The sequence below is a fragment of the Chrysemys picta genome, chromosome 3 (assembly GCF_011386835.1).
Source record: "Chrysemys picta bellii isolate R12L10 chromosome 3, ASM1138683v2, whole genome shotgun sequence".
NCBI lineage: Eukaryota > Metazoa > Chordata > Testudines > Emydidae > Chrysemys > Chrysemys picta.
This window is the reverse complement of record NC_088793.1, coordinates 100597468-100621134: the sequence shown is the minus strand read 5'-3', so window position 1 is coordinate 100621134 and position 23667 is coordinate 100597468. Positions and strand designations below refer to the sequence as shown.

Sequence of the window (23667 nt, the reverse complement as noted above, 5' to 3'; positions counted from 1 at the left end):
TGGGCCTAGCTAAAACTGAATTCAGAAACAAAGTGACAGAAATTTGGATTTTCTGACAGAAGGGTTGGAAATGTTTCACTGAGTAGCAAGTCAAAAGTAAATATTTCATTGTGTAACCAAGCTTAAGGAAAGCATCATATTCATCACAAATTTTAAAACCCCAGCGTTCCAGACAAATTAGCTAATTTGATTCAGTGCACAGGAAGATGAGAAAATCAAATACACTTATTTCTGATTCAACTATACCAGACTACAAACACTAATGGAAATATGCCTGACTGTCATTCTAAACACACTGAGGATGATTCTGCTTGCTGAGATGCAGTGCAACTATTCCATCCCTTGGTCATCTTAAAACTCCATATGTGAACGACATCATAAAGGACAAAAGAACTGATGATTCCTATGTCCTCTTTCAACCACTCTATCAACAAAATCTTTCCTGGTACATATTGCTAATGAGAGCTACCTTAAATGTGTTAGCTTTCAATATCAAAATGCTCCCCATCTCTTATTGTACATCTGATAAGTTTTTAAACTGTTGTTATAAAGCACTGTTTATGATATTTACCGTGAGTGGATCTGCTAATAGAAATGAGCTGCCAGAATGATGAGAGAGAAAATCAGACACAATAGGGTTTTTTGTTTTTTTTTGGTTTTTACTTGTTACCAAAAAAAAAATCTAATCCGCTTAGTGTAAATACATATTTATCAATTAGCCTCCACTTACCCCTACCCAGCCTCTGCAACTGGTTCCTTTAATTAAAAAGATCAAGAGATCATTCTGTCTGCTTTCTCTAGCTGTACACTCAATCTAAAATAGCAGCACACAACAGTCACAAGCATATAGTACTGCATAAAACAGTCACACTTACTGATTTTTTCCTCATTTCTTGAGAAAGGAAAGCAGCAGAGCTGGCCCATGGCACCTACTGCTTTATTTTCTTCTTCGTCCTCTGTGTGTGCACCCGAAACAGAAACTGTAGGTCAGTCTACAGTCTGTAAAGAAACTGTTTATTCTGCTCAGAGAGAGACAAGGGAGGGGAAAAGAGAGCGAGAGAAAAGGGAAGGGAGCTGGAAGCTATGGTGAACGAAAAGGCTCCACCTCTTTATCCTGGTGCCTCATGTAATTGCTTTAGGACTGACAGTGAAGGGTGGGGGAGAGAAGTTACTTTTGCCATATGCTCTTATAACTAGGATGCAACTTATAAACAAAAATGCTGCCCACACGTCATACTTTTCTTGCATGTGTCTTCAGAGAAGTGAAAAAGGAATTGTTGCTATTTAAAATATAGGTATTGTGGCCACTAGAAAAAAGAAAATTAATCAAGCATAGCTATACCCTCTCCTTTGCCTTCACTCGCCAAATATTGTGCTGAGAAAAGGTAGAAAAATAGCCAATTTAGAAATTAACTGGCTTGGTGTTTTCTCCCCCTGGAAACAGAAATGAGGGTCACAGGATTTAGAGATGGAAAAAGACCTATTAAATCATAGTTCTCAACCTTAGGGCAGAGAGTCAGTCCCTAGAAAAAGGCAACATCTGATATTCTTCACTGCACGCAATTCAGTGGGAATTTGACACTGACTTCAATGGAATCAGGATCGGGTTCTCTGCTATAGCCAAAAAGTGAGATTTAACCTACATTTTGCACATTGTATACATTAAATGGTATATAGATTTTAAAACAGTAAGTCCATTTTAGACTTTAATGCATGCTAATATTTACAAAAAAGAGTTAGTGGAGACTACGAAGGTGATTTATTCTTTGGTTTGTCTATTTTATTTCTGATGAGAAAACACCCTTTTAAATACAGCCCTCTTGGTTCCATCATTTGAAATATCCCAGCATTCATAAATATTGTGGAATTAAAATAAGAATGACCTTAATTATTGAAACCCATAACAATGCTACCAGTTCTTAAAGATTGCTGAAGTGTGGTGGGAAAGGGGGTGGGGAAGGTGAGGGTTCTCTAATCTCTAGTACCACTTTTGACTGCAGTCAGTCTGTTTCTGAATGGCAACATTTTCTTTAGTCATAAAAAGGTTCTACTCAGATGCCAGCAGGCAAACTCTTCCCAGTGTAGGACCTGATTTTGCACACTGCCTGAGGTGTAACTCCTGTCAAATAAGAGATATCCAGCTCCTATTGCATATAAGAGAGAGCATGAAACCAGTGGGACATATGCCTAAGTAAGGAATGCAGTAACACATGGGATGGATTTAGTGTACAGTTGTTTCTTACCATACCAGTTAAGTATCTGATAAGAATTAACTGAAGTTTGTAAATGATCTGTTTTAAAAGAAAACTCATCTATTGCCATATGGCGTTTTGTAAGAGTAACAAGAAAGAAGCATTTTCTAGATAACAGCAATTTGATCAGTGATAAAAATAATCTGTGCTGAGAATTTCTAGGGATCCATACCAGGCTACTATTCGATTCATGGAATTAAGTTTGTTTTCCCTGTTTTAAGAAACACATAAATGCCATGAAACTAACGCCTAATATAAATGAAAAATCTGCAGCAAAGCCATGTAGCCCAAACTAGGGATTCATATGAATATTTTGTATTCCCTGTAGAGAGAGTTAACTTATTTGTGCAGAACAAGTATAATGTGTGTAAAGCAAATATTATGTCTGGTATGCACCGTTTCAGATGGAATTGTATTCAACTCAAAGACAATTCACTTTTCAAGACCAAGAAGTATTAATCAGCTTTTCAGTTTAACTATTTTTACCATTTTGCATGTTTATTACTTTGCCAATAAGTTAATAGTCACCTGTTCCTATATAAAAACAACAAGGAGTCTGGTGGCACCTTAAAGACTAACAGATTTATTTGGGCATAAGCTTTCATGGGTAAAAAACCTCACTTATTCTGATGCATGGAGTGAAAATTACAGATGCAGGCATTATATAATGACACATGAAGAGAAGGGAGTTACCTCACAAGTGGAGAACTAGTGTGCCCAAATAAATCTGTTAGTCTTTAAGGTGCCACCGGACTCCTTGTTGTTTTTATGGATACAGACTAACACGGCTACCCAGATACTGTTCCTATATGAATTACTTTCTTCCAGTACCAGCAACAAAAGAAAGCAGAGAGATCCATGAGGTTTTAAAATAATCATAGCAGGTATTAAGTTGTGTTAATAGAGATTAATCTCAGTTTGGGAGTTAAAAATGTCTTATTTAAGCATATACTGTCAGCCTAATCAGAAGAAAAGGAAAAACACATGATCCATATTCTACAGCACGAGTGAATTAAACATGAATACTAATACACAATTACAGGGCAAAAGTGAAACCAGTCATCAAAGCAAGAGAGACACTAATGTTAAGTGTACCCGTCTCATTCATCCTCTACAGGGCCAAAAAAGACAACATGCAATATTTTATGCACAAGGGAAAACAAATATTCCTAATCAAGAAAACTAACTAAGAAAACAGTAATGTTGAAATAACACAGACAATGGAAATATCCGACAATGGAAATGCATCCGAAGAAGTGAGGTTTTTACTCACGAAAGCTTATGCCCAAATAAATCTGTTAGTCTTTAAGGTGCCACCAGACTCCTTGTTGTTTTTGTAGATACAGACTAACACGGCTACCCCCTGGTACTTGAGACAATGGAAATATATTTTTCAGTTGTGCCCTGCAACCGATTGAAAAACAGTGGGCCAAATATACTCTGGTACATGGATACAATTGATGGGATGCATCTATGTAAGTGTATAACTGAACACAAAATTGGGCCCAGTGTCTTAATTCTTCAGGAAGCCAGCTGCATGTAGCTGCATATTAAGCAGGAAAGAAGTCTGGTTAAACAAAGCAATACCATACAGCCAAGTGTCCTGTTAGGACAAGCTGTGTAACCCCAGTTCTGTTTACCCTTCTCTTTCTGAACATTCTTGACAGTTTGTAGATATCAAGTCTCAATATCCACTTGAATAAACTTTGGGCAGCCACAGTCAATGATAATTTGTTAATATGCACTTATGTTTTAGGCCCTGATCCAGCAAAGCAATTAAACGTATGTTTAATTTTTAAGCATGAGACTGGACCCATGGATTAAAATGGGAATACTCACTTGTCTAAAGTTAAGTACATGCTTAAGGGCTTTACTAGATTGAGACTTTAGTTTACTTTGCGTTCACATTTCTTGAAAATTGATTTAAAAAATGCAAAGGGCATTTTTGATTAGAAGTCTTAGCAAACAGACAAGGCTTTCACCAGTTAGTCTATTTATATTATAATAACTGCATAACTACAATAATTCTTGCCATATAAGATTAAAATGGCAGCCTAATCAAAGAATGATTAATACTAATGATCCCCAAGGCATATTAGCAAGTATCTTGGGGAGAGTTTTCCAAAAATAGGGATCGTTCATGAGAACCAAGTGGGTGTATGACAAGATCAATTTCCTGTAATTGGAGTGACAGAATTTGGGGAAGAGGTAGATACTGGTTGACACTGATCTGTCACCTTCTGTGTAAGAACACTAAGAACAAAAGCTAGTGCCAGTTCATTGCAAAAGTAGTAGTACTAGGCTCCATCAAGCAGAAATCTCAGTTTTGAGTCTTGGAGTATCTCTCTTTTCATGAGCTGAACGAGGCTAAGAGATCATTAAAAGCACTCAGTTTCTAAGTAGAAAGAAGCTTCTGCTGTTCCAGAATACTGTCTAGCTGATCCAAAGAGCTTAAGCTCTTCTTGAGGATACTGGTGGTGGTATTTACATAAGAGGGTGGGGAAGATGTAGGAAATCTGCTTTTTATGGGAAGTAAAAGAATTTCGGCCCCCAGGATCTACAATCCAACCAGGTCTCGAAGCCCATAAGGAAGGTTAGTATCAAATGGTAGGTGTGTTGGGAACACCTACTGATTTAGGATGTTGCCAAGAATTCTTAATTTTTTTTAAATGAAGAAATGTGGGAAATCTTTGGAAATCATCCACATGACAACCCTGAAATACACAGGTTGTGGTGGGTTTTTTGTAGTTTGTTTGTATGTATGTATGTTCCTTACGCTTGGTCTAGAGTAGTAGAATAATACACCCTATGGTTAAACCTGCAAGAATTAATGATTGACTTCTTTCACTCTATCCTCCCCCATTATTCAAAACCACATTGAAATGTACACTCTTGGAAATACTACAAAACTGAATTATTTTGGTGAAAAGATGCAGTACAAAAATGTACAAATTAAAAGGTTTGATTTTTTTTTTATTGTACAGTGTTTTAAGAAAATTCATATAAAGGTTCACTGTAAGGAAAAAATACAATTCAGCTGACACTTAACTCAGCAATACAAATGTATACAGTATTTTAACTATGCCCTTTTTAAAAGAGAACCTGATTCTTGCCACATTAAATTACATATGTACAGTCAACGTTCACCACAGATATTTATATTACAAAGCTGCCTTCTCGAGAAATAATCTTGCCTTTATCCAATATAGGCCACTTTTTCTATGTCTTCCATTCACTACACCATAACGCACCAGCAATATTTTGCATAACCTGGGAAGGCTGCATGCTGCTTTTGTTCGCTTTGAGCCCAATCCACCACCCACTGAAGTCCATGGAAAAACCTCCGTTGTCTTCAATGGGTGGTTGGACTGGATATTTTGATTGTAATGTTAAAGCCTCACTAATAAATAATTAATATTTGCTTGTGTTTTCTACATAAGGCGATTAAGTGTTCAGTTCGTGGTTATTGCTGTGAGAAAAAACAAAATGCTAAGGAACATGGATGCGGTTGGCAGGGAAGGAAAAATCCGAAATCAGAAAATCAAGGAATTGCAATGGGGAAATTTTAGATTTTTTTTTTTTCCCCCACAGTGACTAAAATATCTTTTTAACAAATTAATTAAAGGCCATATTTGAAATACAGTAAGATGTAATTCAGGACAATACTAATAGTTCTGAAAATTTTTAGAAGGAAAAAATAGATTACCAACATAAATTTGAGATTCAGCCCACTCGTTGCAGAAGCCTCTCAATGTGTATTTGAGAACTATGTGCAAAATTGTTATATAGTATCAATTCACATGGTTATATCGCAAAATACATATGGAGCACAACTGTGCACCCACATCTTGTAGCAGCACAGTGAACTCTACAAGGTCCTTTATCAGCAGAGGATTTGACACGAGTCAACTTGTTGAAAAAGTGTCAAAATAACAACAACAAAAGAAATTTTGTTTAAGGATGGACAAAATGTCTAACTTCCAACCCACTCAAACATAGGAGTGAAAATTCAGACTCCCACTCAGACATGATAGGCCCACAAGTATCACTATTTGTCTCTTGTCCATAGCCATGAGGAGGTCATTCATCAGCGCCACCAAGATCATCTCTGCACCATGTCTCAGTCTGAATCCTGTTTGTGAGGGGTCTAGGACACTGTCAGTTGAAGAAAGGTGTGGTCATAGGTTGGTTCCCCCTAAATACTCAATTACTTTACCAAGGAATTGGAGGTGGGAGATTGCTGGTAAAGTCTCATAATAGATTACTGAGAATTAACCTGATCGATATCCATCTAGGGAGGACTTAATTAGGGAGCGTTTCCTCTTTCTTTGTGTAAACAACTTAGAGAAGTGCAAAGTAAAATTCTGGGGTTTGATTTACAAATAGTTTAAAAATAAACTGAAGAATGTGTTGGAATCTTGCTCATTTACCTTCATTTTTAAAAAACTCAATCATTGTGATGCTATTAAATAAGCTTTAAAAGATCAAAGAAAATCCTTTCCCTCCCCCCTATTTATTTTATATATTGAAATGATAAATGAAGGTTACTTACCTGCAACTGGTGTTCTTCAAGGTGGCTCTGCATATTCACATTTATGGGTACTATGCCACCTTGTGGTGTTTTACAGTAAAGCCCCTTCTAGTAGCATCAACTGGAACACTCTGTGCCTCCCCACCCCTAGCCTCAGGATGCACTGAAGGCAAGGCTATAAAGGGGCAGAGCTTCCTCACCACCTCAGGTCCTTCCACCCTAAAGTCAGAGACACAAAGCAGTAAGGACTCTGACAGAGAGGGGAAGGCAGTTGGGAAGCACCGAAGTCCAGATTACAGTCTTGCAACTTTAATCCACTGGTATCTGCCTCAGGTGAAGAAAGCAGCTCCAGTGGAATGTGATCGAATCACAGCAATATACAGCAACTTTTGCCACTGTGTAACATTCAGCAATATGTTGTTTTCCTTCCCTGCCAACCGCATCTGTGTTCCTTAGCATTTTGTTTTTTTTTCACAGCAATACCCAAGAAAAGGTAGATTGGTCCTGATTGGATTTTGACTTCCAATCCTCTAGTCAAAACTGAGACTTGTTGTTCTGAGATGAAGACACTGATGAGGCAGCAACTTGTCTAGATTTCGGCCTAGATTTGAAAGGCCTCTTTTGTAGTGACTCTAGGAGGTGCAGGCTGCTGGAACTGCTGATGTTCTTGATTGATGGAAAATAAGATGATGATGATGATGATGGCTCGGGGGGATGGGGGGGAAGGGCGGAATGCATCTGGCATCAGAAAGTAGGGCATGGAGGGCCTCCTTCTAGTAGAGGGAAACCTATCCAGAGAGCGAGGCATCTATTGTTTGTCCTTTTAGTTTTCCCAGTAATTCATCTGTCTTTTCACTGAGAAGACCTTCCCCTTCAAAAGAAAGATCCTCCAGTTTGTCTAGTGTCCGTAATCGCAGAGGAGGAACAGAGCCATGAATGTCCCTTGATGGTTACACCAGAGGGTCAGAAGAGGCCCTGAGTGAATGTTTGGTCACACTGTCCCTCCATTAAGATCACATTTGCCAGTCGTCATCCAGCAAGTCCTGTAAAAATGTAATCTTTTCATATAATGGAACTGGTAATGGGCCATGACTACCTGATGATGATTTGCCACCATAATACCAAGGAACAATGAAGAGGAACACCTTTCTCTCCAATGAATCAATCTTTTCCACTCCTTTATCCACTGGGTTGGACTGCAGTAGACCTGATCTAGCCCTGTTACTGGCTGCAGCCACCACCAAGCAAATTAGGGGCAGAGTGGTTATGGAAGTAGGAGAACCTCTCAGATAGTATCTGATACTACTTGTCAGCTTTCTTAGAAACAGGCTGACAAGAAGCGAGCAAGGTCCACGCAGATTCAGCAAGTTGCAGCAAGCCATCCAAATTGGTGGGAATATTCTACTTCTTTCAGTGGCACCAAAGATATCAAACACTGAGTGAGAAGTCTCTTCTACAGGCACTGCAGGAAGATTTAAAGTGGCGATCCAGATCCAGAGGAGCCGGATCCATGAATCTCTGTACTGTCAGATCTTTAACAAATGACACATACCCTCCAAGTGGATGGGAAGGGTAAATTGAAAAATTCCTAGGGTGGTCTCCAATAAGACGACATACCCCAGGATTGCCAGTCTCCCCAGAGTTTGGGAATATGCCTGCAGGAGGAGGACCATAGGGTGATACAAACCGAGCATTCTTATTCTCTCTTCTTCCTGGTAAGGCTCCAGGTCTGGATCAGAGATAGAGTATACCAGGGTATAGAGTAGCAGATCTGAATGAAAGTACAGAGATCCAGGTCTTGGGACCATGTACGGGTCCTAGGAGGAAGAATAGAGCAACATCCTTTGGCCTCTTCTTCCTAACAGTGAATGAAGAAGATGATCTTGGTACCAGAAACACATGCCTCCTTTTGGAAACTTTCCCCCACTCGGAACTGACGAATCAAGCAGAGCCGTAAGGCGAGCCTGAACTGTTCCTGTGACAGAGCTCTCCAGAACTGAGGATGTGGCCATAACCGGCCCAGGAATCAGTGACAGATCTGATGATCTGATCTGATGGACATCCTCAAATTTGACCTTCTCCCCAACTCCATCGCCTTTTGCTGTTGAAGCCAGGGGTGGACTGGATCTCCATTTTGGAACCATGTTAGTCCTGTCAGAATCAGATGGATCTGACAGTTCTGCACAGGAACTGCACTGCTAACAGTGGCCATGTTGTCTCTGTGCCTCTTCTCCTTTGATGCCGTGACGGACAGAACCGAACCCAATCAATTCCATCTTCCTGGATCCAGAAGTGGAAGTCAGAACCAACCCTCACACTGCAGCTGCAGAGGTTTAATTGGGTTCTGGTAACTGGGAGGCACGAGTAAGCCTATGATTTTGTCATGGATATTTTTAGTAAAAGTCATGGTCAAGTCACGGGCAATGAACAAAAAATTCATGGAAGCAGTGATCTGTCCATGACTTTTTTTCCCTAAAAACATCCCTGAGAAAATGGAGATGGAGGGGGGTCCAGCACTCTGCCCTGCTGCATGCAGTGGCAGGGAGCCATGGCCCCTCACCCCTGCCAAGTGGCTGGAAGCTGGGGGGGGGAAATCCCCCCCAGTGTCACCGGCGGGAGTAGCTGGGGAGCTCTGGGGGATTCCCCCCCACAGCGCTGCTCATGGGGGCAATGTCACAGAGGTTACAGAAAGTCACGGAATCCGTGACTTCCGCAACCACTGTGATATACTCATAACCTTAGGCATGAGGTACAGCACCAATGGGGGTGGCCAACTTGTCGCTTGCCCTTTCTTCCAGAACTAGGACAGTCAGATCTGACCAAATGGCCCTTGGTTCACACATCTGGAGCCTTGGGGGTTTTATTGAGGGAGCTGCAGGAACAGAGTCTGACCCTGACATGGGTTGTGGCTCCTTGGCACCCTTCAGTCACTTGGCATTGATAGCCACAGGAACAGAGACTGGCTTCTTAGCCCTGGGATCCGAGACCTGATTGGATCTCTAAGGTCTAGCCTGGAGAGTTTCCTTGAGCAGGAGAAGCTGCAAGCGAGTCTCCATATCCCTGGGGTCTGTGGAAGTAAGGGTTCAGCAGACTGAATGTCCAGAAGGCAAATGTCCTTCTCTTAGGCACTTGACGCACTGCAAGAGATTGTTGGATGCCAGGGAGACAGGTGAGCAGGAAGCATGCTTGAAACCCAGTTACCTTTTGTTTCTTCAATTCCTCCATAACCCGGAACAGTGAAAAAACAGTAATCGCTAACTAACTAAATGATGCTAATGCTAAGTAGAAAGAGACTCTGATTTCAAAGAGACCAGAGTGATTCACATCCATCTAGGTACGCAATTGGAAGGGACAGAGGAGGTGAGGGCTCTCTGCCCCTTTATAGATGCACTCTCAGTGCATCATGAAGCTGAGGGGAGTGCCGAGTGCTCTAGCTGACATTGCTAGAAGAGGTATTACCATAAGGCACCACAGTAAATGCAAGTGGGACTATGCAGATCCTTTCTATTATGTAGATAAACAAAGAAGAAGAAAGTGAGAGTCCATGTCAAGATTATTTTAGTAATCTTCTGTTGTCTTTAATGGGTTATGTTTAACTCCTCTTCAGAAGATGCTTTTTCTGCATCTTTTGAAGTTGTTAAAATGGGGTTTCTCCCATTTTGCCTAGATGACAATGTTGATGTTTTTCTTTCTGTGCTGTTTTCATTTTGGTTTATGTTAAATATGCCTTTTAAGAAATGGGATGACATGGCCCTCAGGAGAAAGAAATGAGAGGTTTTTCTGTGTTATTACTTCCATCCCCTTATCCCACACAAAAGGATGCCAATTTTTCTAAATTTAAAACAAAATGTGACATAATAAATAGGACACACAAACTCGATCTATCCAATGTACATAACTATTGTATAAACCACATAACATCAACATCACAAATCGTCAGCAGGCACAGCTGAGTGTTGTTCAGAGCCAATAAAGCAATATTCTCTTTCTAATAAAGAAAAAATAACTGTAAGAGAAGTTTCCACTGAAACAAACTAGACTGACAAGTTTAAAAAAAATCAAAAGTTATGGTAGCGTCAATTATGATCATCTTCTTTCCATGGCCACCCATCTATACTTCCACTCCCAAGGTCAAGGCAATACTTGGGAAGTGGGTCACAATTTAGTGTAAACTACAATCTCTTACCACTGCCACTGATCCACCACCCCACCTCATTTCCCAGTAGCCATGCTATTCCTGGGGCTACTGTTTTATCACTGTTGCCTCATTGTGTCACTTACGAAGAGGTATGCTGTGTTAGAATTCTTCCCTTGGAATTTCGAACTCGTGTATAAATAAGGTTATCTCCTGCTCCCTGTGCACAGTATACCTGTAATTTCCCATATTAGACATAGCATTGCACACAATGAATCTGATCCTGGCCCCCAGCTCCATCCCGTTTTCAGTGCACCTCAGTTGGAAGTCATCACCATCACTTGGTCCACTACAACCCAGATCTTGTTAACCTTCCAAGCACGATACAAATCCCATCTTTTCCCCTCTTTTTTTTTTTTTTAACTGCTGAGGAAGTGTAGGTTGTGATGAATTATTTATGAGCTGTGCTTTGTTGTTTTTCATTTATGGGATAAATGCTCAAAGCATTGGAGGGGAACCTATGTGTGTATTTTCAAAATTTGGAGAAATAAAGTAAAAATAGAAAATTATTGTTGGATAGAGACCTACCCAAGAAGCTTCTGAGTTTTGGCAATTACTATATTTTGGAGGTTATTTTTGGCTGCTTAGTGATGAAAACTGAAAGACAGTTTTGGAGCACGTTTCAGAAATTTTCTATATTGTTTCCATAGCTAGTGTCAGGTCTGTCACTCAAAATGTGAAATCTGGTGGTGATATGCAAATAACCAGTGGAGTTTAAAGCCTTGGAGTGGTGTACCAAACATTCATTGATCTGTATTGCAGCTATATTTTTCTGTTTATATTGGTGACTTTTATGGATTTCTACAGTTTAATTTAAAAAAAAACTGGAAAATTTTGCATCAGTAAATTTAAAACTCCTCTAGTATCATAGCCTGTTTACTTCACCTGCCAAGAATGCTAGATCTGAATAAATTATTAAAGAATAAAGGAAAACAGCATAAAGTTAGCAAGCAATGAACTCTATGGACATATTGTGTAACCTTTTATTTTAACTACATTTTCCCACATTTAAAACACTCGCATTAACAAAATTTGGTTCTGACGCTGCAGTTGACAGCACATGGGTAGACTTCTGCACCCACACAAAGGTCCATTGCAGTCTGCCTGTGCACTATCATTTGCAACATTAGAGCCTTAGAGGGTAAACTGGGCAAATATCCCTGTAGCGTCCCTGGCAAAACTCTTTCTTAGCTTACATATAAAACATTGATTCTGAAAGCCATTTTGTAAGAAATGGATTCTTTCATGGTCTCCCCTTCCTACCTAAGTCCCATTCTCTCACTGGTTAGTTTTCAAGATGTTTCATTCTGTGGGACATCAGGAAAGGCACCACTTTTTTTGTTTTTGTTTTTAAGGATCTTCTAGATTAGAATACAGAGGAAATCCTTGAATATGTGCCAACCACAACTGTATGCAGTAGGTCATTTGGCTGGCTGGTCAGGAGACAAGGCGCTTACTGTCTCTATAAGGGTTCTGTCAGCAATTGGTGGTAGAGGGGGAGGAAGGAGAAGCTTCCCTTGGGCGGAGCAGGGAGGAACAGGAATTGGTTGGATCAGGTGGGGGCACTGCCCTTCTGGGTGAGCAGGAGGGGGTGGAGAATTTATACCCTAGGCAGTTCTGGTGAAGCCCTTACTGGGATTAGGCTGGCAACAATTTGAGTCATAGTAAGACCAGGTTTCTTTATGATCCACTGTAGGTATTATGCTAGTCGCCCTTTTTCCTTGAGGGCTGGGAAGGAATTTCCCCTCAGATTGGGCAGGGTAGATATTTTCACCTTCCCCACAGCAGGGCAGGGATCCAGTAGGAAATGATGACGACTTACACTGTAAAATTTACTGCACCCAGATATTTTAAGTGAATAAATTTGTGGCCTAACTAAACCACATCCATTGCCTCTTGTCTTTCTTCCGGCATGGCCAGGCAATGTCCCATTTCCTTGAGACCATCAAAAAGCATTTTCAAAAGTGGACAACGATTCTGGGTATCTCATTTGTGGGGTGACCAACCTGAAACATATGAGAGTTGATTTCCATTGACTTCATTTGGACTCGTGAGTTCCAAGTTGGGCACCCAGAAGTTGAAGCATCCAAAATTAATGGCCATTTTTGAAAACAATGGTCTTAAATCTTAAAATGTGGTTGGAAAAATCCTCAGTTTGCACAAATCCTTTCCCTCTTCCAGACATCAGCCCAGTGGAGTAGCATGCTTGCTGCTTTCTCACTGCTACTGCCATCTCTTCTACACTAACCAGTCAATGGCAGAAGGAGGAGCAGCCCTATCCTCGCTCCCCCCCACCTCATTGCCTTGAAACATAGTCATTGAGTTCCACATTTGTGTGTACGCAGACTCAGGAAGACCTCTTGCATGTGTAAAAACGCTATAATCACAACCAGAAACTTTAGAAACAATTTTTCCTAAATGAAAAATTAAATTCTTCAGAGTATGGTTGGGGGCAGGGAGAAATGGAGAGGTTACGATTCCCCACTCCCACATACACCATCTCTGATCTGCCAATGGGAGCCGTTCTATTATAGGTTAATAAAATATAATCAGAACAATGCTGTGAGTTTTGGAGAGAGGAAAAAATAGCTTTCTTCTCGTGAAGTAATTTACTTGGTTGGTTGGTTGGTTGTTTAATCAGTGACAGCTGGTAACTATGAAGGTTGCCATGTTTGCTTGTAAAGAAGGCTCCTGTTAATTTATTTACAATATAATAATTTGTTCACTATCTTACAGCCAAACAATACAATTGTCCCCAAGCCCCCAAAATATATCTTAAAATATAACATTACTAATATTTTCAGGCGCAAATCATAATTTCTCTCCCAATAAGAATTTGAAATATATTCAGAATGTCTGAGTGGAAACATGATTCACTAAGCCAATATTGCTTTTACTAGATGGGCTTTCACTGTTAATTATTTTTACAAGCATAACAGTCAATAAATGTATGCACTATATTTCACAATGGGAAGTAAGATGCTGTTCATTTGTCATCTGAAGCTGCTTGAAACCTTGTCTTTTTTTGAAACCTATTTAATCACAAAAGCCTGTAATGGAATAAACATAAACAGTTTATCTCCAAGCCACATCTTGTATGGGAAACTACTGGCCCCTGCCCCATAACTATATAAACAGGAAAAAAATGCAATGTTTCACAGAGGTTATGAAAATTAGGTACTCCAGGGGCCAAATTCTGCTCTGGGTGAATACTAAAGATAACCATGGCAGCGCACATCCATGGGGCAAAATATAGCCCCAAGCAGTAAAGTAATGATTTGGAAAGACTTTGTGTGCTTTATATAGCCCCCATCACTATAAAGTCTGAATGGCTCATAATCATTAGTGAGTTTATTTTCACAGCATCCTTGTGAGGTAAGGAATTATTATTGTGCAAGTGAGACACAGCAATAGAGGATTTGTCCAAGAAAGTCTGTAACAGAACAAGGATTTCAGCCCAGAACTCCTCAATCTCATGTATTAACCACAAGATCATCCTTCCTCACTTTTACACATCTAGAAGCAATTATAGTTATTCAATATCTGCCTTATTATACCTAATTATGCAGGTCCTGATGGCAGTTTTGTCCACATTTGGGGGAGGGATAGCTCAGTGGTTTGAGCATTGGCCTGCTAAACCCAGGGTTGTGAGTTCAATCCTTGAGGGGGCCACTTAGGGATCTGGGGCAAAATCAGTACTTGGTCCTGCTAGTGAAGGCAGAGGGCTGGACTCAATGACCTTTCAAGGTCCCTTCCAGTTCTAGGAGATAGGATAGCTATGTTTGAGAATTTCATCACTTCTCAGTTTTGATTCCTAAGCAAAAAACAATACTGTTGATCCTCAGGGTTCTTTCCTTTTTAATATGGCTGGCATTATCTACTTTGTGTAGAACTCTATTTTATCTGAGATGCACAAAGGTAATTTAAAGAACTGAGCTACAGTAGTTACATCAGTGGAAACTGGTATTTTGAGAGTAATTTTCTGTAGGCAGAGAATGCGGCAAAGCTGTTAAAGTGAAAAATCTTCTGTAAGTACATTAGCTAAATCAAACATATTTCAGAAGCAACTTTATCCTGCTACTTTGTAACAAAATAGATTAATTAAGAATGATGTGTGGCAATGGAAACTATTTCAGGGTCTAACCCACATATATTTTAGCATATTTTAACAGCTTGGTCTAGCAATAATTTCTTTGCTGCAAGTAAAAAGCTTTTTCTTACCTTCCGTTATCAAGTCCTTTTCTTTCTATTTTTAATTAAAACCAGGTTTAAAATTTGAAATGAAATTCTCACAAGCAAGCACAAAGCACAATAAATGATAAATATATCTTTGTAGCACAGAGCCCAACATAGTGAATCATTTGAATTTATCACTTACACCTGCCCCCATTAACGTAGGGTCTACCATGCTAAACACTCTTCCAAAGGACTGGAAGTTGGCCAACGGATTAATTTTAACAAAAAAGTGTTATATTGCCACAGCTGTCTCATTATGTATCAGATTCATTACTGCTAAGAGATGGGCTAGATTAGTCTATCAAAAGAACAGGGTAGGCAGTAATAGATTTATTTCCTTGGCTACTCTGTGTAAGGTTTCCTGAGACCAAAACTGAGAGAACTCTTCCTGCATGTAAAATAAGAAAGAACCAGAAATGCTGTCTAGCTTTTATTTTTAACTGCAGAAAAGCCCAATGTTTTGAGAATATGCAATCCAAGAAATATCAGAAATACAAATATAGTCAACCCAATAACTTGTTTGTTTTTGATTGCCTGATTTATTACAATACTATCACAAAAGCACTACATTTGTAAATATTATTTCTAAAAGAAAAATACTACATCTTTTAAAGCCTGTTAAAGTTTACCATGATTCACACAATAAATAAAATATCAAGTGCCTTTGCCCCAGGCTTGCTTTCAGCCACTGTATAATGCTCAAGTGCAGTAGCCTGATAAGTGCTAGAATTATTCACAGGGATTTTTTTTTCCAGTTGTCTCAGATATAGTGCCAAATCTTGTTCGTCTTACTCATATGAGATGTCACATTGACTTAGTGGGACTAGGGTGAAATCCTACTTGATTTATCCATAATGTCTATGGGCTTGTCTATACTTACCGCGCTGGTTCGGCGGCAGGCAATCGAACTTCTGGGTTCGATTTATCGCGTCTTCTCTGATCGCGATAAATCGAACTCAGAAGTGCTCCCCGTCGACTCCGGTAATCCTGCTCGCCACGAGGAGTACGCGGAGTCGACGGGGGAGCCTGCCTGCCGGGTGTGGACCGCGGTAAGTTCGAAGTAAGGTACGTTGACTTCAGCTACGTTATTCACGTAGCTGAAGTTGCGTACCTTACTTCGATTTGGGGGTTTAGTGTAGACCAAGCCTATCAGAAATCAGTGGCTCCAGTTTGATTCCTCCTTCTATCACACATGCGAGCTGACTCTTTTCAACCACTGTAATCATGGAGAGAAATTTTCTTTAGTCATGCCCTTTGCAGCTGAAAACAAAGAACGCAAGCACTAGCCTGCCCAAATTTCATCAGAAACTTTCTCTAGACCCCCAGCTATGCCTTTATTCTAGACCAGCAGTTCTCAAACTGTGGGTCAGGACCCCAAAGTGGGTTGCGATCCCATTTTAATGGAGTCGCCAGGGCTGGCGTTAGACTTGCTCTGGCCTGGGGCCAAAGCCCAAGCCCCACTGACTGGGGCTGAGGGCTTCAGCCCTGGGTGGCAGGGGTCAGGTTACAGGCCCCCTGCCTGGGGCTGAAGCCCTTGGGCTTTGGCTTTGGCCACCCACCCAGGATGGCAGGGCTTGGGCGATCTCAGGCTTAAGTCCCCCATCCTGGTGTCATGAAGTAATTTTTATTGTCAGAATAGGGTCGCAGTGCAATAAAGTTTGAGAACTCCTGCTCTAGACTATTAACCTCCTACTTAAATGCCCATTAAAACAGGTTTCCGCTGGTTTTGCTACTTTCCAGTTCCGTTGGCCTTTCTATTTGTCACAGGAATTTTAAAGGTGAATTGAAGTAATATAAATCTAAGCGTATAACTTGTCTAACAGGTCAGATCATTAACATAAGGTACCTATACATTAAAAAGAAATACGTTTTCAAATAATTTCAGGGGAAAGAGTTCTTTTGTAGGAGATCATTGTCAAGAAGCACAGACTGTAATGAATAGAAACAGTACCTATATCTGGAGGAACCTAGAAGTAAAATACGAAGAGTAAAACAAAACTGGTACCTTAAAATTCTTCCATTACAACTCCTTGTAAATAGTATGTTATCCACTATAAAGTGGACAAAATTGAAAATTCATATTTGAGGGTTCTAGACATGCATGAGAATTGTGAACAAGGCAATCTGACAGTTCTGAATAACTGACTAGCACGATTTCTTTTAAAAAAAGCTACACCGTTATCATAGCCTAGCACCTCCCCTGCAAAACTTCCTCATATCTAGCTTATTTTAGAAGCATACTTGTTTGTGAACTTTATATTTGAGAATTAGTAGTGTGAGGGAAGTGCAAATTGGAATTTAATTTAAGTATCAACAGCTATTCTAATTACACTGTAAACCTAATTAAAAGACAACATTTTTGCTTCTATAAAAATGGAACTGAAAAGCCTATGTCTCAGTGCACTATGTCTCAGACAGACATCTAAGTCAAATAGACTGGACATTTCTACTTATCTCTCTACCCACTTGTCTTTCCCCCTCTCCTGCCCCCTCAAGGACACAATGACATTTTTGCAGGCCAGAAAATGAAGAAGTGTGATTTCTGAAATACTCTCAGAGCAAAGGGAGGACACAGAATGCTGCTAAATGAAAAATGATGGTTATTTTCCTGTCTCATTTTATTGAAAAAATGTGTATTATTTGCAATATGTAGTCCTGGCTAACCAGGATATTAAAAGAAGAAAAAATATGGATGATATTTATCTATATAAGTTTTCTGTGTAAACCTCTAAATTGGGACTATATTTCCCCTAGAGGGTTTTGTTTGTTAATTACAATAAATATTGCTCTGGAGAGACCTGCTGGTTATGGTCAAAATGATTATTTTAAATCTTTTTTGTATGTTCTTATTTTTAATGTATTGTTCTATACTAAACTCTAAACAAAGATCTGTGCTTTTAGTCCACTCATGGATGCCCAGGGTGAACTTTTCATTTGTATATTAATATATCTCCTCCTGTGAAGGTGCTACCTGAGATCATTTATCAGTACAAAACAAGAGGTAATTGGAAAAATAAACGCAACAGATGATGATCAAAAACTTGACTATTTAATAGACAAATACTTCTGAGTATTAAGACAACTTCCTAGCCTTTCTAGGGAAAATAACACTTTAATGAGGAATCATATATATATATAACATATGAAAAAAGACATTTGAGGCTGTTGTCAGCTGAAGGACTACATTGGCAGAAGCAGGCATAAACCGTGTAAAAGCCCCCTGCAGCAGAAAATCTGGGGAGGGTGCCAAGTGTAGAGCTAGCCTCCCCCAAAAAAGGAATCCCTTTCTGTTAAACATTTTGTATGGGGGAGGAGGGGATATAATCCTGAATCAGGACGAAACATTGACAATGCAAAATTTTTCACAGAGGGGGATTCAAAGAAAAATTCAATTCTGAAAGAACCAAAATGGAAATTGACAAGAGCCTTCCAGCCTAGCTGCTGGAGATAGGGTGACCAGACAACAAGTGTGAAAAATCGGGACGGGGGTGGGGAATAATAGGAGCCTATATAAGAAAAAGACCCCCTATATAAGAAAAAGACAGTTGGGACTGTCCCTATAAAATCGGGACATCTGGTCACCCTAGTTGGAGAGGTAAAGAGCCTGGATCCCTGTGCTCTTTTCTTCTCTGTCCCTCAGTTCCCCGCAGTGGCCCAGATGTTCACAAAGTGCAGGGGAGCACGGTGGGGCTGCAAAGAGGGGGGTCGTATGGGGGCTCTTCCAGGGGGAGAAGGTGGCAGAGAGGGGGGTGCATGGGATTGTTGCAGGGGGTGGAGGTGGCCAAGAGGTGGAGGGGGCGGGGTTGTAGTGGCAGGGAAGAGATTGCACAGAGGCAAAATGTGCTTGTTGCAGGGAGGGAGTGGCACAAGTGGGCAGGAGGGGGTTGTTGCAAGGGGCTGGCAGGTGTGGGGTGTCTGTGCCCGGGGTTGTTGCAGGGGGGTGAAGGAGGCAGGGCGGGGTTTGTACAAGGGAGGAGTAGGCAGAAGGGAGATGGCAGATGGGGGGGGGAGGTCCCGAGGTTGATGCAGGGGTGAAGGTGACCGTGGCTGGCTGGGGAAGGGGGTGTTGTTGGGTGGAGGTTGCCCAGAGGCAAGTGGCAGGACAGGTTGTTGGGGTGGGGGCTGCACAGGGGAAAAGGTAGCTGGTCGGTGGGTGTTGGAGGGGGTGGCGCTGCCTGAGGGAGGGGTGCCGGGTTGCTCCCACATACACCATTCCCCAGGCCAGGGACTGGACCTGCCCACCCCCCAGCACTCCGTGGGCCTATGTGGCTCCCTGTGGCCCGGCTAGGTACCTTGCAGGAAGAGCAGACACCCAGCTTCTCCGCCCGAAGAGCAGAGCGCAGCTGCGCCTTCTTCCCCGCGCTGCGGGCCGAGCCGGGCTCTGCCACCCCCAGGACTCTCAGCGGCAGCACAGGCAGCCAGCCCCCCTGCGCCCAACCCTGCTGCCGCCACCGCTGAGAGCCCCGGGGGCGGCAGGGAGCCCGACTCAGCCCGCGGCGCAGGGAAGAAGGCGCAGCTGCTAGCGCTAGACCCTCCCATTCCCCGCTCCGCCTCCAGCTGCTCCCCTGGGGGGAGGGACTGGCCACGCCGCGGGCCGAGCCAGGCTCTCTGCCACCCCCGGGGCTTTCAGCGGCGGCACAGGCAGCCAGCCCCCCCGTGCCCAACCCTGCTGCCGCCACTGCTGAGAGCCCTGAGGGCGGCAGGGAGCCCGACTCAGCCCACGGCGCGGGGAAGAAGGCGCAGCTGCTAGCGCTAGACCCTTCTATTCCCCGCTCCGCCGCCGGCTGCTCCCCTGGGGGGAGGGACTGGTCGCACCGCGGGCAGCCCCTCTAGAACTGGGAGGCGGGGAGCAGCAGCAGCCTTCTGCTCCGCTGTTTAAAAAAAATGTTTGAGGCACCGCTTTTTGGCGCCCCCCAACCACTTGGCGCCCTAGGCGGCCGCCTAGTCCACCTAGTGGTTGCACCGGCCCTGACCCTACCCCTCCTTCGTGGCTAGCACTGCTTACTTTGGGGGCTGCACTGATCATTGACAGGCCCTCGGCATGTTAAGAATCATAGAATCATAGAATATCAGAGTTGGAAGGGACCTCAAGAGGTCATCTAGTCCAACCCCCTGCTCAAAGCAGGACCAATTCCCAGCTAAATCATCCCAGCCAGGGCTTTGTCAAGCCGGGCCTTAAAAACCTCCAAGGAAGGAGACTCCACCACCTCCCTAGGTAACGCATTCCAGTGTTTCACCACCCTCCTAGTGAAATAGTTTTTCCTGATATCCAACCTGGACCTCCCCCACTGCAACTTGAGACCATTGCTCCTTGTTCTGTCATCTGCCACCACTGAGAACAGCCGAGCTCCATCCTCTTTGGAACCCCCCTTCAGGTAGTTGAAGGCTGCTATCAAATCCCCCCTCATTCTTCTCTTCTGGAGACTAAACAATCCCAGTTCCCTCAGCCTCTCCTCATAAGTCATGTGCTCCCCTAATCATTTTAGTTGCCCTCCGCTGGACTCTTTCCAATTTTTCCACATCCTTCTTGTAGTGTGGGGCCCAAAACTGGACACAGAGTTCCAAGGTAAAGAGTTGTATGAAGGAAGCCATTCGCAGTGTAACACAAGCTTCGTGCCTACAAAGCCGAAGAGCTATGCTAGGTAATCTTGAGTGCCATCTACTGGCACCTTGTATAGTAACTATTTACATGTATAGATAGAGCCCTCTTAATACACCAGAGCAGTGTTTGCCATCGCAACTCCTCCCCCAGGTGGCCTTTCCAGCTGTTGCAGCTGGCATAACCCAGAGCTAAATCAAGCCCCCCGGTATCCTATTTTTTTGGCACAAAGAGTGTGGATCCAAGGCTGGGAACCTGTTTAAAGAACAGTTCTTAAAAGATGCAGTGTGATAGCTCTTAAGGCCTATAAAAAAATTGTTAATTTCATTGTACCTATAGAATGACCTGTTATGGTCTGTCTACTGTGCAGGTGCACTAAATCCACCTATTAAAAGTAGTTACCAAATTTCTCCTTGAAAAAATTGGTGCACGTGGCATGAAGCAGTCCCTCCCCAACTCCCTTCATTTTCCATTATAAAAAAATTAGTTAAATTAAAAGCAGGGAGATAAAGATGAAGCAACAAGTGAAAGCCAAACCCAAAATACATAGAAGAATTCATAAGTACCAGCACTAGCTTAGTTCATTATTATATTAAAAAAAAAAAACCTTCTCAAATGGTAAAATGTTCAAGGTGTGGCACTGATCAGGGATCTGATTAGGCACGGGCCTTTAATCTTTTTCCCCTCAAAAATATTTCATTTGCCTGCAGTGAGGCAAACAGTTATTGCCTTCACTGCCACTACACTATCTGATGCTGTCTCTCAAAGTCACAGTATTGTCTCCTGTGCTGTCCCAAGTAAAATTCCATTTTAACAACCACACCACTTCTGAGCCTGTTTCATCTGAATCCCAAAGTTGAAGAAGGCAGAAGAGACAAAGGAACAGAGTAAACAAATTAATGATTATTTGGATAATTTAAGATTAAATGGGTTGAAATCCAGTCAGGAGAAACTACTTTTTCAAATGCTCCTAACACAGAATCGTTCCTCCCCATCCGCCCACCCCGAGAAGCTTTAATGGTTTCTTAGTTTATTGTACTAATTCTCTACGTTTTTGTTGTTGTTGAAAATTGTGTTCCATAGCTAAAACTTTGTAATATAAACAATATTGCCTTAAAAGACAGCATAATACAGACCAGGAGTAAGAATTTAGATTGCTCATGCTCACACAGCCTTTGGCAGTAGTTAAAAAACCCATAAACAAGGTATTGGGATGTGTGTGTATATACTGTTTGAGTTATTGAATTTAAATTGTGGAAGTTACTTTCAGTGTATATTTACTATATGTATTTAGAAGATACTGATTACCATAGTATTTGAAGCTGAATTTGGTACTATTGTCTCCATAACTAAGAAAAGCTCAGACTATAAATCTTTAGTGAAGTGCATCCACAACAATTTCGGCTGAGGTTATGAATTCTGCAGCATGATTTACCTGATGTTTATATGCATTTTAGAAGAGAAAATAAGCATGAGAAGCTCTGTCATAAAAGTATGCATAAAAGATCCTAAAACAAAATAGTGGGATGATGCAAATGATTGTTTGAGATGACTAATGCAGGTTATAAATTGAAATTGAGGTGTTTGGAGATTAGCTTCTAAGAAGCTTGGGCAATAAACCACAAAAGATTATTACAATATGGAGAAAACGGAATGCATCAGCAAAAAAAGTAACTATACTGCGTGCTTCTAAAAGATGGAAATAGAGGGACACGGTCAATAACCACACATGTAGTCTAAAATAAAATAACAGGGTGTTCGCTTTTGTGTGTTTGTATAGGCAGGATCTTGATGGTTCATGTAATTTTTGTCTCCTTTTTAATGTTAGTTTAAGTAACTTAATTAACTACTTTTGGGAGGGATATTTAGGATTTGTGTCTGCTGCCTTATTCCTTTATTTCTCTATTCCTCCTCTCCCCTTCCCCCCCCAAAGATGAGGGAGTCTAACCTGAAAAATATGGCAGTATTGATTCAATACAACTAGCTAGCATAATGCATTAAATTAAAACGAATGTTGCTTAACATTTAAGTTATATAAATACACTTTTTGTCTGTCATGGGGGTTCTAGCAGTCCTAATTAAAGTGTTGTAAAGTTTTCATAGAATTTTTAATATGGAAGTCAAAGTTGTTTGTGTTTAAATATGACAAGCCAAGGAGGAGGAGTTGGCATGTAGGAAAAGTTTAGTGTGCTGTATAACCTATTAGTTAGAACAAGAGAGCTCTGATGCCTGAGGTTGCTGAGTCAAGACAATTTAAACAAATAATTTTATGCAATTTACTCTGTGGAGAAGCAGTGAAAATATAACCGAATGCAATTATGTCATTTACACTGCTTGTTTAAGTAATTTCAAAGTAAAAATGTTTTTATGCAGTCTTGAACCAGCAAGAATACTCTTGTTGTACTCAGCAGGCTACAGAGAGAGTTGATGGATACATATAATAATTCTAAGTCTCTACTATTTAGTAAAACAAGAAGCAGTGGCACAGATTTTCAGTACTTAGATGCCAAAAGTCACTTGACTTAAATGGGATCTATGGCTGTTCAGCATTTCTGAAAATCAAGCCACATACTTGCATCTTTTATATGGATTTAGAAGCCTAACTTTAGGCACCCAAGTTTGACATTTTTGGCCTGTGTATCTTTAGTGTCAAGTTTATAAAATATATGTTGCACGCTCACTGACAACCTTCATATTCAGCATAACTCATAACCCTGCCCAGTGTTGATAGTTCACAAATGTCATGTTTCTGCAACTCTCTTGTAAAGAGGGGTACATCTGTGATTTCATCTGCAAAGATGTGAAATCCTAATGCTAATTCAGAAGTTATAGGGTTGATGCAGAAATTACGGGG

The 23667-nt window shown here is 41.3% G+C and overlaps 2 protein-coding genes across 13 annotated transcripts in view; one reads left to right on the top strand and one right to left on the bottom strand.

Annotated features, from left to right (window-relative positions):
* The window catches only part of LOC101951994 (A-kinase anchor protein 7), a 166760-nt gene that overhangs the window by 53712 nt on the left and 89381 nt on the right, over positions 1-23667 (bottom strand). For 2 of the 11 annotated variants that reach the window (XM_065588644.1, XM_065588642.1), the window contains one exon: positions 6223-15224. The exons of 7 other annotated variants lie outside the window; for them this stretch is intronic. Coding sequence is in view for 2 of the 4 variants with exons in the window: in XM_065588642.1 (XP_065444714.1) it covers positions 15196-15224 (29 nt within the window). In the remaining 2 variants the exon portion in view is untranslated. Of the gene's footprint in view, positions 1-875; positions 1142-6222; positions 15225-23667 lie in introns of those variants that run through there. 2 more of the 11 variants (XR_010599653.1, XM_065588641.1) reach the window with 2 other exon arrangements.
* MSH5 (mutS homolog 5) overlaps positions 1-23667 on the top strand; it is a 210006-nt gene that overhangs the window by 166107 nt on the left and 20232 nt on the right. The window lies entirely within an intron of this gene.